Source organism: Cibotium barometz, chromosome 60, assembly GCF_041138505.1.
Source record: "Cibotium barometz isolate CiBa-2024 chromosome 60, ASM4113850v1, whole genome shotgun sequence".
Lineage (NCBI taxonomy): Eukaryota > Viridiplantae > Streptophyta > Polypodiopsida > Cyatheales > Cibotiaceae > Cibotium > Cibotium barometz.
This window is the reverse complement of record NC_141105.1, coordinates 29,065,907-29,078,067: the sequence shown is the minus strand read 5'-3', so window position 1 is coordinate 29,078,067 and position 12,161 is coordinate 29,065,907. Positions and strand designations below refer to the sequence as shown.

The 12,161-nt window shown below is 44.5% G+C and overlaps 1 protein-coding gene across 3 annotated transcripts in view; it reads right to left on the bottom strand.

Annotated features, from left to right (window-relative positions):
• Positions 1-11,870, bottom strand: part of LOC147605215 (uncharacterized) — a 30,299-nt gene extending 18,429 nt beyond the window's left edge. The window contains exons 1-6 of one of the 3 annotated variants that reach the window (XM_086794414.1): positions 11,488-11,870; positions 9,449-9,580; positions 8,279-8,369; positions 8,096-8,206; positions 7,846-7,932; positions 7,622-7,740 (exon numbers count right to left, since the gene is read on the bottom strand). In XM_086794414.1, the coding sequence (XP_086650540.1) occupies positions 7,622-7,740; positions 7,846-7,932; positions 8,096-8,182 (293 nt within the window). In that variant the 5' untranslated portion in view covers positions 8,183-8,206; positions 8,279-8,369; positions 9,449-9,580; positions 11,488-11,870. The remainder of the gene's footprint in view (positions 1-7,621; positions 7,741-7,845; positions 7,933-8,095; positions 8,207-8,278; positions 8,370-9,448; positions 9,581-11,487) is intronic. The other 2 variants (XM_086794413.1, XM_086794415.1) reach the window with 2 other exon arrangements.
• Between the last annotated feature and the right edge of the window lie 291 nt (positions 11,871-12,161).

The window sequence follows — 12,161 nt, the reverse complement described above, 5'->3', positions numbered from 1 at the left end:
ACGCCACTTCTGCTAGACACCCTGGGGTACACAGGACACCATCGTTAGTGAAACACACTTTTTATTCGCCAAAGATGAAAGGGTATGTAGAAGAGTATGTTCTCAAGTGTCAAATTTGTCAAGCAAATAAAGCTGAACGCTTTAGATAGGCTGGGTTGTTGCATCCTTTGCAAATCCCAGGTAATAAATGGGAAAGTATTTCCATGGATTTTATTACCAGATTGCCAAGAACACATCAAGGCTACGATTCTATTTGGGTTGTGGTAGATCGCTTGACAAAAATGGCTAGATTTTTACCAACTTGGAAGACTATTACAGCTACGCAAATGCACGGCAGTTTATCAAGCAATAGTTTAGACTGTACCGGTTACCGCAGGACATAGTCAGTGATAGGGACTCTAAGTTTACGAGTGATTTTTGGAAACTTGTTTTTGAGAAGTTGGAAATAACTTTGAATTTGAGTCTCAGATCATCCTCAATCTGATGGCCAGACCGAAAGAGTGAATCAGATTTTGGAGGATATGCTTCGAGCATATGTATCCAAAAGACAGAGTTCATGGGAGGATTATCTTCCTATATTAGAATTTGCATATAACAGTACTAAGCATACGAGTACAGGTTTTAGTCCTTTCATGCTTATGTATGGTTTTCAACCTAGATCACCTGTTACAGTGGGATTCTCAGGACTTCAGCATGATGCAGCACGTAATTTTTTACAAAATATGCAAGAAATGTTACAAGTTGCGAAGGAATCTATTAGAAGTGCTCAAGACCGAGACAGATTTTATTCTAACAGACATCGTTCACCTAGAGAGTTCTCTGAAGGAACGATGGTGTATTTGCGAGTTCCAAAAGATTCCGAGACGTTACGGACGAGTCGATCTCTGAAATTATCCCCTAGATACTGTGGACCATTTTGTATTTCACGATGGATTGGTTCAGTTGCATATGAATTGGATTTGCCTTCTCGAGTGAAAGTTCATCCTGTATTTTACGTTAGTAGACTTAAGTACTGGGTGGAACAAACCAATTAGTTACTACTCAAGAAATCATAGATGTCGAGGACATGACATTTGTTCCACACAAACTTGAAAAGATTCTTGGATTTCGTGAAAGAAGATTGCGTAATACACTTATCACGGAATACAAGATCAAGTGGAAGGATCGTGTTGAGGACGACGCTACATGGGAGACATTGACTACTCTTCAGAGAGATTACCCTGGCTTCTTAGTGAGCTCAGGAGTGAGCTCTTAGAGGAAAGGGAGTATGTCATGTGCACAGTGTGTATCTACCGTGTGCTACACGCACACAAGACTAGCTTCGAGGTTTGGGGAAGCTTGGAGCTAGGCAGGCTGATTGGCGAGCTGAGTTAGGGATGACTAACAGGCAGGCACCCAAGTATGGACGGGCGGGCGTCCAAGTGTGGATGCCCGATCACCGGCCAAGAGCCTATAAAAGGGTGGCCAAGGTTAGTCATTAGTCACATAGAGTCTCGCGTGATTTGTGAGAGCTCTATGGTCTAGAGCCTGGATCTAGTGCAGACGTGCACCTGCTTTACGCAACTGAGGCCGGCAGCAATCTCGTGGCCCACGAGGGTAGCTTCGTGGCGGTATGGGACGTCGCGAGGTAGAGATTGGTCGGTATGTCAACCTAGTTAGCTCTGCTCGTAGCTCGGTGGGGACAGCCAAGATTGTGGGCTTGTTGCCCACGGCTGTCATGGTTGGGTGGTGAGTCAGGCTTGCACCCCCTTCTTGTTTATTTGTTTGTTTGCAGGTTTCGAGTCTCGAATCACGAGCGTTCTACGAGGAGATCTATGGGGATTTGACAGTCGATGGTAGAGAGAGCTATCCGCCGGTTACACAGCATGGGAGATCGACTGACCACACAGGTATACAGAGTGAGCATCTTATTTATGCACCTGACATACTGGGACCCTTTGTTGCTCACCTCTTTAATGGGGCACTAGTGGAGGGCCTACCAACTAAGTGGACTATGTAAGCCATCGTGCCTCTCCACAGAGCGGGAGACATGCTAGACCCCAGCAACTACAGGACTATCATGATTGGTCATAAATTGGCCAAACTGTATGGCGCACTGCTCGAGGCAGAGTTGAGCTCATAGGCAGAGGAGGAGGGGCTGCGAGCACTAGGGCAGGCTGGATTCCGACAAGCTTTCTCCAAAGCATTTGACACGATGCCACGAGAGAGACTCTTCCTGCGCCTACAGTCATTGGGGATCCCATCAGAGATGGTTTGGGGCATCTGTGCTTTATATGAGCAGGTCTTCAAGCGCATACGATGCCCCGGGGGGCTATCTGATGTTATTGCTAGCACCATAGGTGTGAAGCAAGGATGTCCACTCTCTCCTACACTATTTGGGCTATACATCGATGAGGTGGCTGACTTCATTGGTCACGGTGGTGGGGACGGGGTAGACATCTCAGGTACCACAATCCACATTATGCTATATGCAGCTGATATTATTCTAGTCTCTAAGTCGCGGATGGGACTACAGCACCATCTCCATGCACTCAGTGACTTCTGCACACAAAGGGGGCTTACAGTGAACCTTGGGAAAACCAAGGCCATGATTTTCCACACCTCAGGGCCGGTTCGACGACATGCAATCTTCACACTAGCAAGAGGACAGATAGAGGTGGTAAACGCATGTGTACCTGGGGATTACATTTACGACTCCGCCAGGAAGATTTACTATGGCACAGGCAGCCAGGGATAGACTCACACGAGGGTATGCAGCTCTGGCCATGCTAGAGAGACAATGTCACCAGGCACACTTCCAGGAGCCCCGCACGAAGGGGTGGTTGTTTGACACACTAGTCACCCCTGCTTTGATGTATGCTGCAGCAGTATGGCCACTTGGGCTCGCCACCTCCACATGGTCTCAGATAGAGAGGCCTCAGATTCTCATGCTCTCGCGGATGATCCGCAGCAAACCCTCCGTCCCACATGACATTGTCCGGACGGAGTTTGCTGCACCTCTTATGCTAGTAGAGGCCCTCTTCCAAACGATCTGCTTCATATAGAGAATCAAAGATATGCCATCAGATCGACTCTCACATAGAGCTTTTGAGGCGTCCAGGCAGCTCGCAGAGAGTGGAGATAGGAGATCATGGTATTCACAGATGATACAGTGGCTCACTCAGCATGGTCTTGACATAGAGCACCTGCCACCTTTCCAGTATGATATACATGCACCACACATCCAGCTCTCTCACAGTGAGAGGAACAGAGTCCTTCGGTAGGATTTATGGCAACGATACACTCAAGAGACTTGGATTACACCCAATCAGCCTCTACCGCCGAAGATGCCATACTACAGAGATCAGTTTGTGCGTATCTCAGCGGATGGACTCATACAGAGACCTGGATACATGGATGTGTACATGCCTCACAATGCCCGACGGGTGATTGGCCAGCTCAGTGTGTCATCACACCAGCTTGAGATTGAGGCAGGTAGGGCAGCACGGATCCCCAGAGCAGAGGATATGCAGACTATGCCAGGAGGAGGTTGAGAGTGAGGAACATTATGTACGCAGATGCAGAGCATATAGTGTCATTAGAGAGAGATACACCACCATCTTCAGTGGACATCCCTCACTCCGCCAGATCATGGAGTCCGCACACCAGCACAGATTTGGCCAGTTCTTGCTAGAGACACAGCGCCACAGAGAGACACTGCTACGGACTCATACCACAGGGAGAGGTGGGCGACAGCTCCAGCTCACTGATTCCTTCCAGAGATCTATCCCAGTGCCTATCCTGGAGGGGGTTACACTTCAACGCACTGCGAACCTCCGAGCCAGACAGAGACCGAGAGCACCAGGCTACCAAACTCCTAGACTACATGAGAGGGAGATCATAGAGATACAGGCTCAACATCAGCACCATATCCAGGAGCGGCTAGCTCACTTACACTCACACCTAGAGATCATGCTCCAAGGTATTTTTGCCTCGCCATCACCTATGTATCACATATTACACCCCCATTATGGTACTGGTTGGAGCTAGACAGATCTACATTGCATTCTTGTATACCCTGCGCATATAGGTTGCATACTGAGCCTCTAGCAGTAGTGCTCCATCCATCACACCCCCCCACTAGCTCAGTACTTTCATAGTTTATTTCATGTTCATTTTGTCCTTTTTTTTTGGACATCCAGAAGACATTGACAGTTGTACATTGATTTGTCTCATAGGTCGAGTTTGACCTCTAGTAGACGTTAATACAGCTCTCTCTCTCTCTCTCTCTCTCTCTCTCTCTCTCTCTCTCTCTCTCTCTCTCTCTCTCTCTCTCTCTCTCTCTCTCTCTCTCTCTCTCTCTCTCTCTCTCTCTCTCTATATATATATATATATATATATATATGACACCTCTAACACGCCTCTAACATCTCTAAAAAATACGAGTCTTTCAAGGCGCATACCATACCCACCTTGTACCAAACGCCTCTGACGCCTAACAACTATGTTGTGAGCATGTTTGTGCATGTGTGCCAAGGGTCGAGGACGCCCGGTTAAAACCAAGGATGAGCATGTGTGCACGTGTTTGCCTTCTGACAGATAACGGGTGCCTGTTGATCTTGACAGGAAGAGAATCATGCTGGGAAACTTCTGCCTTAGGGCAAATCTAGAGGTGCAAGGAGTGGGAGTATTTGCCAGAGAGGTCAAATCTATGTGAAGGGTGAAAACCATGAGAGCAAGATGCTCCCCAAAGCTAAACACAAGTGAAGAGGATAACATTCCACATGAAGAACCATGTCTCAAAAGCCAGAGAGACAAGAGCTAAGCCCACAAAAAAAGCAGAGAAAAGCAAGACCTAACATTTGAGGACAACTATTTAATAAGTTGGGAGGATGTCATCGGAAGGTTGCCAATATGCAAAACGCAACGCGCCCGTAAACTCCCAAAAAAAAGCGTTTTGAAAAAAAAAGTGACCTGGCACTAACACATGGCAAGAAAGCAACACAAGGTCACCTTACATGCTTGAAATGATGCGACTAGCTTTTGGAAAGCAAAAGATTAAAAGCTTTTTAAAAACTAAAAAGAGAAGAGCTTTTATCATTAAAAAGATGCTTTTTGGACTATAAGTGAGTTTTAAAGCGCTTTTCTCAAAGTGCTTTTGGGCAAGAACTATAAATTCAGCTATTCTCTCATTGTTGAGACATAAAAAGACGAGAGCTCTCTAGCTCTAAGAACTTGTACTCAGGAGTTTTATCTAATATAACTCGGAGCGAGGGTCGGCCCAAGGGTATTTTGACTCCTAGTGTGGTGTTCTCTCTCTCTCTCTTGTTTATTTTTAGATTTTCTCAAGGTTTTACGCATGAAATTGTTGTTTTCTTGAAGATAAGCTAAGTACCCGTGCCACAGCCCTTACAAAGGCTTGTTTCAGCTAACTTCATGGAAAATAAAGTAGAGGTAATAGGCTAGGGATATGGAGAGATACATTGCTAATTTAGGTATAGAGAAGAGTTTACTTTCAAATCGTTAGGGGATAGGCTGATGTTTGACCTAAAAGCCTCAACGAAAACTCTTAGAGCTATTGTGGTGCTCAGCTTGGTTGGATCAGGCTCACAAGCACTTCGGAGCTGTTGTGGGCTTGCCACTCCCAGTTTGAGCATTCGGTTGGAGAGAATCTAGTGACTAGCAAGAGTGCTCCATAACAACTTGGGCGATTCAAGTAGTGTTAATCCTCCTCCAAAGTGGAAACTAGGGAATTTCTATTTTTAGCCTGCACAAAAGGTGTAACCTTTAGTGCCTATGTACTAGGGTTTTCAAGAGAGAGAAAGAAGAGTACAACGAAATCACACATACAGCACACACAAGCGTCTTAAACTACTGCTCTGTATTATGTACAAGAAAAAAGTAATACAACTAAAATTCAAGTACAAGTTGTGGTTGAGAATGAAGACGTCAAATCACAACCCTATGACCTATTGTACACTCCTAGCTAGCACTCATGGGAATGATGACCGCATGTGAAAAAGACTTCCCGAACACACTTTTCCTCCAAAAAAGGACTACATCGCCAAAAATATGGCACACAATTCGAGAAAGCCCAAAAAGAGCTACTTTTGGCTTTTCGTGAAAAGAAGAGAAACTTAGAGAAAACCAAAGACGAAGAGGATTGTGAGTGCAAGTAAGAGTGCGTGTGTGTGCGCGCGCGAGTTTTTCACGAGTGACTGTAAGTGAGATAGCTCGGAAATGGTTGGGTGGTTCGAGCTCTTTCTTCCAAGAGTGCTTCATACCAAATTGATGTAAGAACTTTCTTGATTATATACAGAGTTATTCTCTTTCTGCCTTGAAAATTTATGCAAATTCTATTTTCTTTGAGTTGTATTGTGATTTTTGAGCCGAAGCCTCACAAAAACCACTTTGAAGTCACCAAACGAACGTCAAATAATGCGAATCACAAAATTTTCACTGGAGCAAAGTTGTTCTATGTACAAAATGGAGAAACTCTCTCATACAAAGCGTCTCGTAATTCCACCTCTAACCTAATCAAAACTCACCCACGAAAATGGCGACTACCAAAACCAAAAAATTTCCTACAACACAAATTTTTGTCAAAACATGTTAGATGTCCTAACAAAGCATTCTACACACTTTCTACAACATAAATTTTCAAAAAATATTTATACGAAATTATGAAGCGTTACAAGACAGGGCTGTTGTAGGGCAAGGATCGTGAGGCTTGTCACATCCAAAGTCCCATCCACGATCAGATGCACATGGTTGAAAGAACTGTTGATGTTCAGAATGATAAGAAGATGACCCTTCATGTCGGCGAGGTTGTTGCCAAGGGGAGTTGGGTCGGAATTGAAAGTTGTCTAATGAGGATTGTTCATAACCATCACGAGCCATACGTGAAGAACTTTTGCCATAACGACCTTAAGAGGCCAATGTTTGAGAATTCGGATTCAAATCCGCAGCACGCTCCCTCGTAATGAATGGCGGCAACAAGGTCAACAGGGTCTGGCCTACAGATATTCTTTGAGGGTTGGGAGTCTGATACTATCATTTTGGTACATGGAGGTGGCCCAGAGAGACGCAATTCAGGATATTCCTGAGTCACGGTATCACCACCCTCACACAGCATTGACACCACTTGGGAGATCATTGCCTACATCACAGCATGGCACATTTGGATAGCCAGATGCACAGAGGCTTTGGAGGGCACTCATATACATGATGTTCAGTATATATGCAGCGTATGGAGTGATATCGTTCATACTCTTATGGCCACATGGGTCTGCAAGTTTTACTACAACAAAAGTGCTTGAAAAAGATTGGATCCAATTACCACTACGGCTGGCAGATCAACCCTACACAACCTCTTTTTGTTCAAAGAAAAAGTTGTTGAGCCCTCTATTATTTGGAAGAACTTTGCCATTGGCAAAGTTTCCACCTTGGCTATGTTGCCATATATCTGTAGGTTGGACTGGAACGCAAAAGGATTATAATTTGAAGCACCCACTCCCGCCCTCCTTCAGGATTGACAATTGAGGACATTACCTTTAAAATCTACCAAAAAGACACACCTGTGCAAGTGCGTAACCGCACACACAGTTGATCTCACTAGTCTAGGACAAGAGGAGGATCACACCATTTAGTTTGATTAGAAGCTGCCACATGAATTGCTCGTCTGCTCCATGGGAATGCGTTCCACTCATCAATGACCCCATCATAATGAAATAACATCACTGTAAAGTTGTCTGCAGGGAACTGGAAATGGGACCAAAATATAAAAATATACATCAGAAATTAGTGAATGTATGTTCAAAATTATACAAAAGTTTTTCAAGAAACAAGGACAAGGTTATACAACACCTTCTCGATGATTTTATTGACAGTTTCTTTCTGCTTAATTCCAACTGGTATTGTCAACAGGCTTTGAGAAGATGGACTCTGTCGTGCCTGAAACACGACAACATTTCAGACTAGAATGGCTAAGTTCACCAACATAAATCGTTTACAAGAATATGAAACCAGTGCCTGTAGCATTGAGATCATCGAAGCATGATGCATGAAAGTAGAGCAGTAAATGCATGAAATAGATCTCAAGCATTTAAGAGAATACCTCCGCAACAGGATCAGCCCCCAATGCTCGGAATTGCAGATCAGAAGTCTCCTGGATGATATCACTGGGCAATGAATCGATGCCCATGTGTTTGTGTCGATGCTTGCCTGCCTGCAACAGCATGTCAAAACCATTGATGGTATGCAGATTCTAGAGCTTGTGAGAGGGGTGTGTTGATATCACCTGACAAGGACTGCCACTGGAGAGCTGCACAGGATCTGGAGGTTTAAGTAAGCTAGATGCTCTCCAACGTGCACCCAGCTGCCACAACAAGCTGAAGATTATTTACGACTATGATCAAAAGTATCCATGTTCTTAAGTCTGCACATGGTACATGCAGAAGCTAGTCTTGGGCTTACAAAGAAAGGCTTCTATTAAGCTCTTTTAGGTCAAAAAAAACTTATCACACATGATAAATAAACTTGAATGCTCATCAAGAGATAAGGTAGCTGAACTAGAGTCAGCATTTTGTCTGCTACTAGACAACTGTGCACTGTACACTCTCATTTCATGGTCATGTGCTGCCTGCTGGATCACTGGGTGCTGGGTCTTCTGATGATGATTCATGAATCATAGTAGATGTTATGCTGGTGATCTTTGGGTCTTTTCAAGCAGGGGCACAGGTAGTTGTTAATGATCACCTTCATGTGGTGCTGTTTCTGACAAGGTGCTGCTCAGCAGGTGGGTGTTACTCTCTTGAATATCATGATGGCTTGGTTAAGTCATATGCTGGTGAGCCATATATCTTCTGTTGGTGTTTTGGTTGCTGCTGATGGTCCCTACTTTGAAGTTGCTACTGCTCATTCCTAAAAGATGCTTGCTGGATAGATGGTTTAAGTTTTTTGTATTTAAGGAATTTGTATAGCTTAGATACAGATAATGTGTAACTGGCACCTGGCTCCAGTTCCAGCAGTGCTTCCACGTCGTATGGTGCATACAACAAGCTCATGTTTCTTGGAACAAGCTCATGTTTCTTGGTTGATAGCATCTGCAGCTGTAGTGGTGTCCCAAACAATAATACCCTATGTGACCTGCGTCGATTAAATTTCTGTGTACAATACTCTCTTAACACCACTATCCTCTACAACCTTGGGGCGTAAGATTTGAATTTAGGGCTAGGGTTTAGCTGGCATGTAAGAACCGGGTCCCTGCTTTTTGGTAGCTTGTAATCCCTAATAAGAGTCATTACATCTTACTTTCCATCGTTCTCTTCTACAAGAGTCAGTTTTGTCTCCTCTAGCTAACCCAGCATTGTAGAACATAGAACAACACTTTAAATGCTACAAAAAACATTCAAACATTGCGTAAACACAGAATCAGTACAAAGCCATAAAAGACACAAGGAACTGATACCTCGGTATGGTGCTCAAGGATGACAATGCTGACAAAAACTGATGTCAGTACGATAAGACTTCCAAAGGGCATCAACCTTGGCCAGCACACTTTCAACCATTTCCCAGAATCTCCATGTTCTGTTGCCTCAAGCTGCCATGATGTTTCACACATTAAACTCAGACCAACAACAACAAAGCACATTAAAGCACAATCCTATGATAGATCATTAAAAACATGGGACATGGCTAACTTCCCAACTCAACAAGGCAAGGGGACAGTGCAATCTTGACGTTATTAAAAATCTACTTCAAGTAATTAGCTTCCTCAAGATGGTAGACTGCACACTCTACTCACATAACTAACCCAACGTACAGAGACATGTCACCTTAGTGTTTGGACTTTCTATCACAGCACAAAAGAGAAAAGCCAGTCAAATCAAGTCATGTTTCCCTCATACAACAAAAAGGATGGGCATCATCTGTTTTCAGCTTGTAGGGGTAGAGGATTAGCACCAGCTAGCTAGCCACAACTAGGACAATAATAATGATTAGTCTGGCAATGACCTCATATGAATGGCTCTACTGCGCATAACATTGTATACTTCTCATGTGTTTCAAGAATGGTTGGTGAATTTCCCTCTTTGCAAAGAGCATCAAATAGCAACCTAACACAAGAGAGGCCATAATTGTCACATGAATAGCGCCGTTCATCAGGGGGGTATGACCATCGTGAGTTAGGGAATGAACAAGCTCGGTCCATTCTCGCTTGTCATGGGGAGGAGGAGGTTCTCAAATGAAGGAAGTTTTGCCACGTCAGCTATAAACAGATTCTCCAGGAAGTTGGCAAATGTGAGCTTCCCACCTCAGCATCTGTCAGAATCTGGAGGAATAGTTGATCCGCTTCAAAAACCTCGCTCCTATGACCAGCAACCATGACAGGCTGGATGATGGGCGTGGGGGGTGGGGGAGTTGGCGGGAGAGAGATACCATCATGTGCGCAGACTACAGGTTCACAGTGGATTCACCCATAACCTTTATGAGTGGCTGAATGGCTCTTCACGATGAATTTATCCATACCCTCATCACTGGTTGGGTTATGACCTCCTTAGAAGGCTTCCTCATGACAGGTGCCTTGGGATCACGATGTATTGAATGACAATAATCCCCTCCCCCCTCTCCCTCCCTCCTCCTCTGACTTCCCATGGGTGCAATGACATACGACGGCTTTCGTGCTTTGACGATAAATTAAAGGCTCTCAATGTAGATTTCATATCAGGGAACAAATCTGTGTGAAGCGAGAGTGTCAGTAGTAGAGAAGAAGAAGTTACTTTAGTAGGTTGCTTAGTGTTAGTTGTGTCAGACGGGATCGTGAGAGGGAGGAGTTCGGATGTTAGAGTCTATGAAGGGGATATGTATAGTTGTGTGCATTTTCGCCCTCCTTATCTTCGTCAAAGGTTGGGGGGCTTAGTACTGTTAATGAACATATTGAGATCTAATGGAGGGGGCTTAGTACTATTAATGAACATATTGAGATCTAATTGTTCTTCATGTGTTATGGGCATCGAGCGGGGTATTCAATATGCTCAATAGCAAAATCACATACAACGGATAAGCAGAGACACAAACCCTTCTCTTCATTAGCTGTCTCTGCATTAGCTGTCTGTGTTGGAATGGTGTTAGGTATGCATTGCTTCATTGGGCTCAGAGAGACCTATCCTAACACTAAGAGCAGAACCTGCCATTAAACATCCAATTGCACAACTAAGATATTCTTTTTCTGGTTGTGTATTTTTGTCGGTTGTTATTGCAACAATCTCTGTGCACGTTTTCCACTCCACTCGTTTCTATGCTCGCTTTTTACTCGTACGGACCAACTGGTAGCAGAATGAAAACCCGTGAGACTCCGAGCTCAATGGTTCGAACCCTAGCCACCATGGCCATTAAAACCCTAACCAAAGTGGAGACTCCTGTTTAGGAGAGAGAACCCCCCCGCCCCCTCCCCTCCCCTCCACCACAAAGCAATAAAAAAGTAAGCGACAAATGGCTTTAAGATCTTACAAGGTCTGTGCATGGCGACGGCGGAGAAGAGCTGGCGGTCCAGAGCCTAGGAATCATAGTGCAGGTACCTGCGGGAGACAGAAGATGTGGAAGAAGGAGGTGCCACTGCTACAGAAATTAAGGAGTAGTTGTGTGAGCTTGTGGTCATGTTAAAGAGGGAAAAGGAAGGAGGAGAAGTATGGCGATTGCTTGCTGTTAGGGTTTTCTTTTTTCCCCTTTTCTTTGTTTTCGGCGGATAGCAGGGGTGGGTGGGACGTCGGGGGGAGCGGAAGAGACAGAAGGGGAGGGAGCACTGAGGGCGCATGATGTGTTTTAAGGTCTCTTCTGGGGCGGGGGAGGAGGGAGGGAGAGGGTGGCGGCAGCCCCTTTTTCGCACTTTCTCTGCTTGCTGATGACGGACGCTACTGCTCATGACGTGTATTTTTTACCCCCCACCTTGCCATATTTGGCTCGTAAAAATAACTACTAAAATAATACCACCAACAATGCTTGCTATAAGTAATTTAGGATCAAATCTTTGAAACCTTAGGTTTCAAAAAGTTAAATCCCAAACTTATACCTAAGATTTTGGTCCCCTATTTTTGTTCCCTCCCTGACGTCAGAGATAAAAATTAGCGCATGTAGTTATGGTAGGAGGGGCTCAACCGACAAGATTCTCAATTTTATTGAAAAAA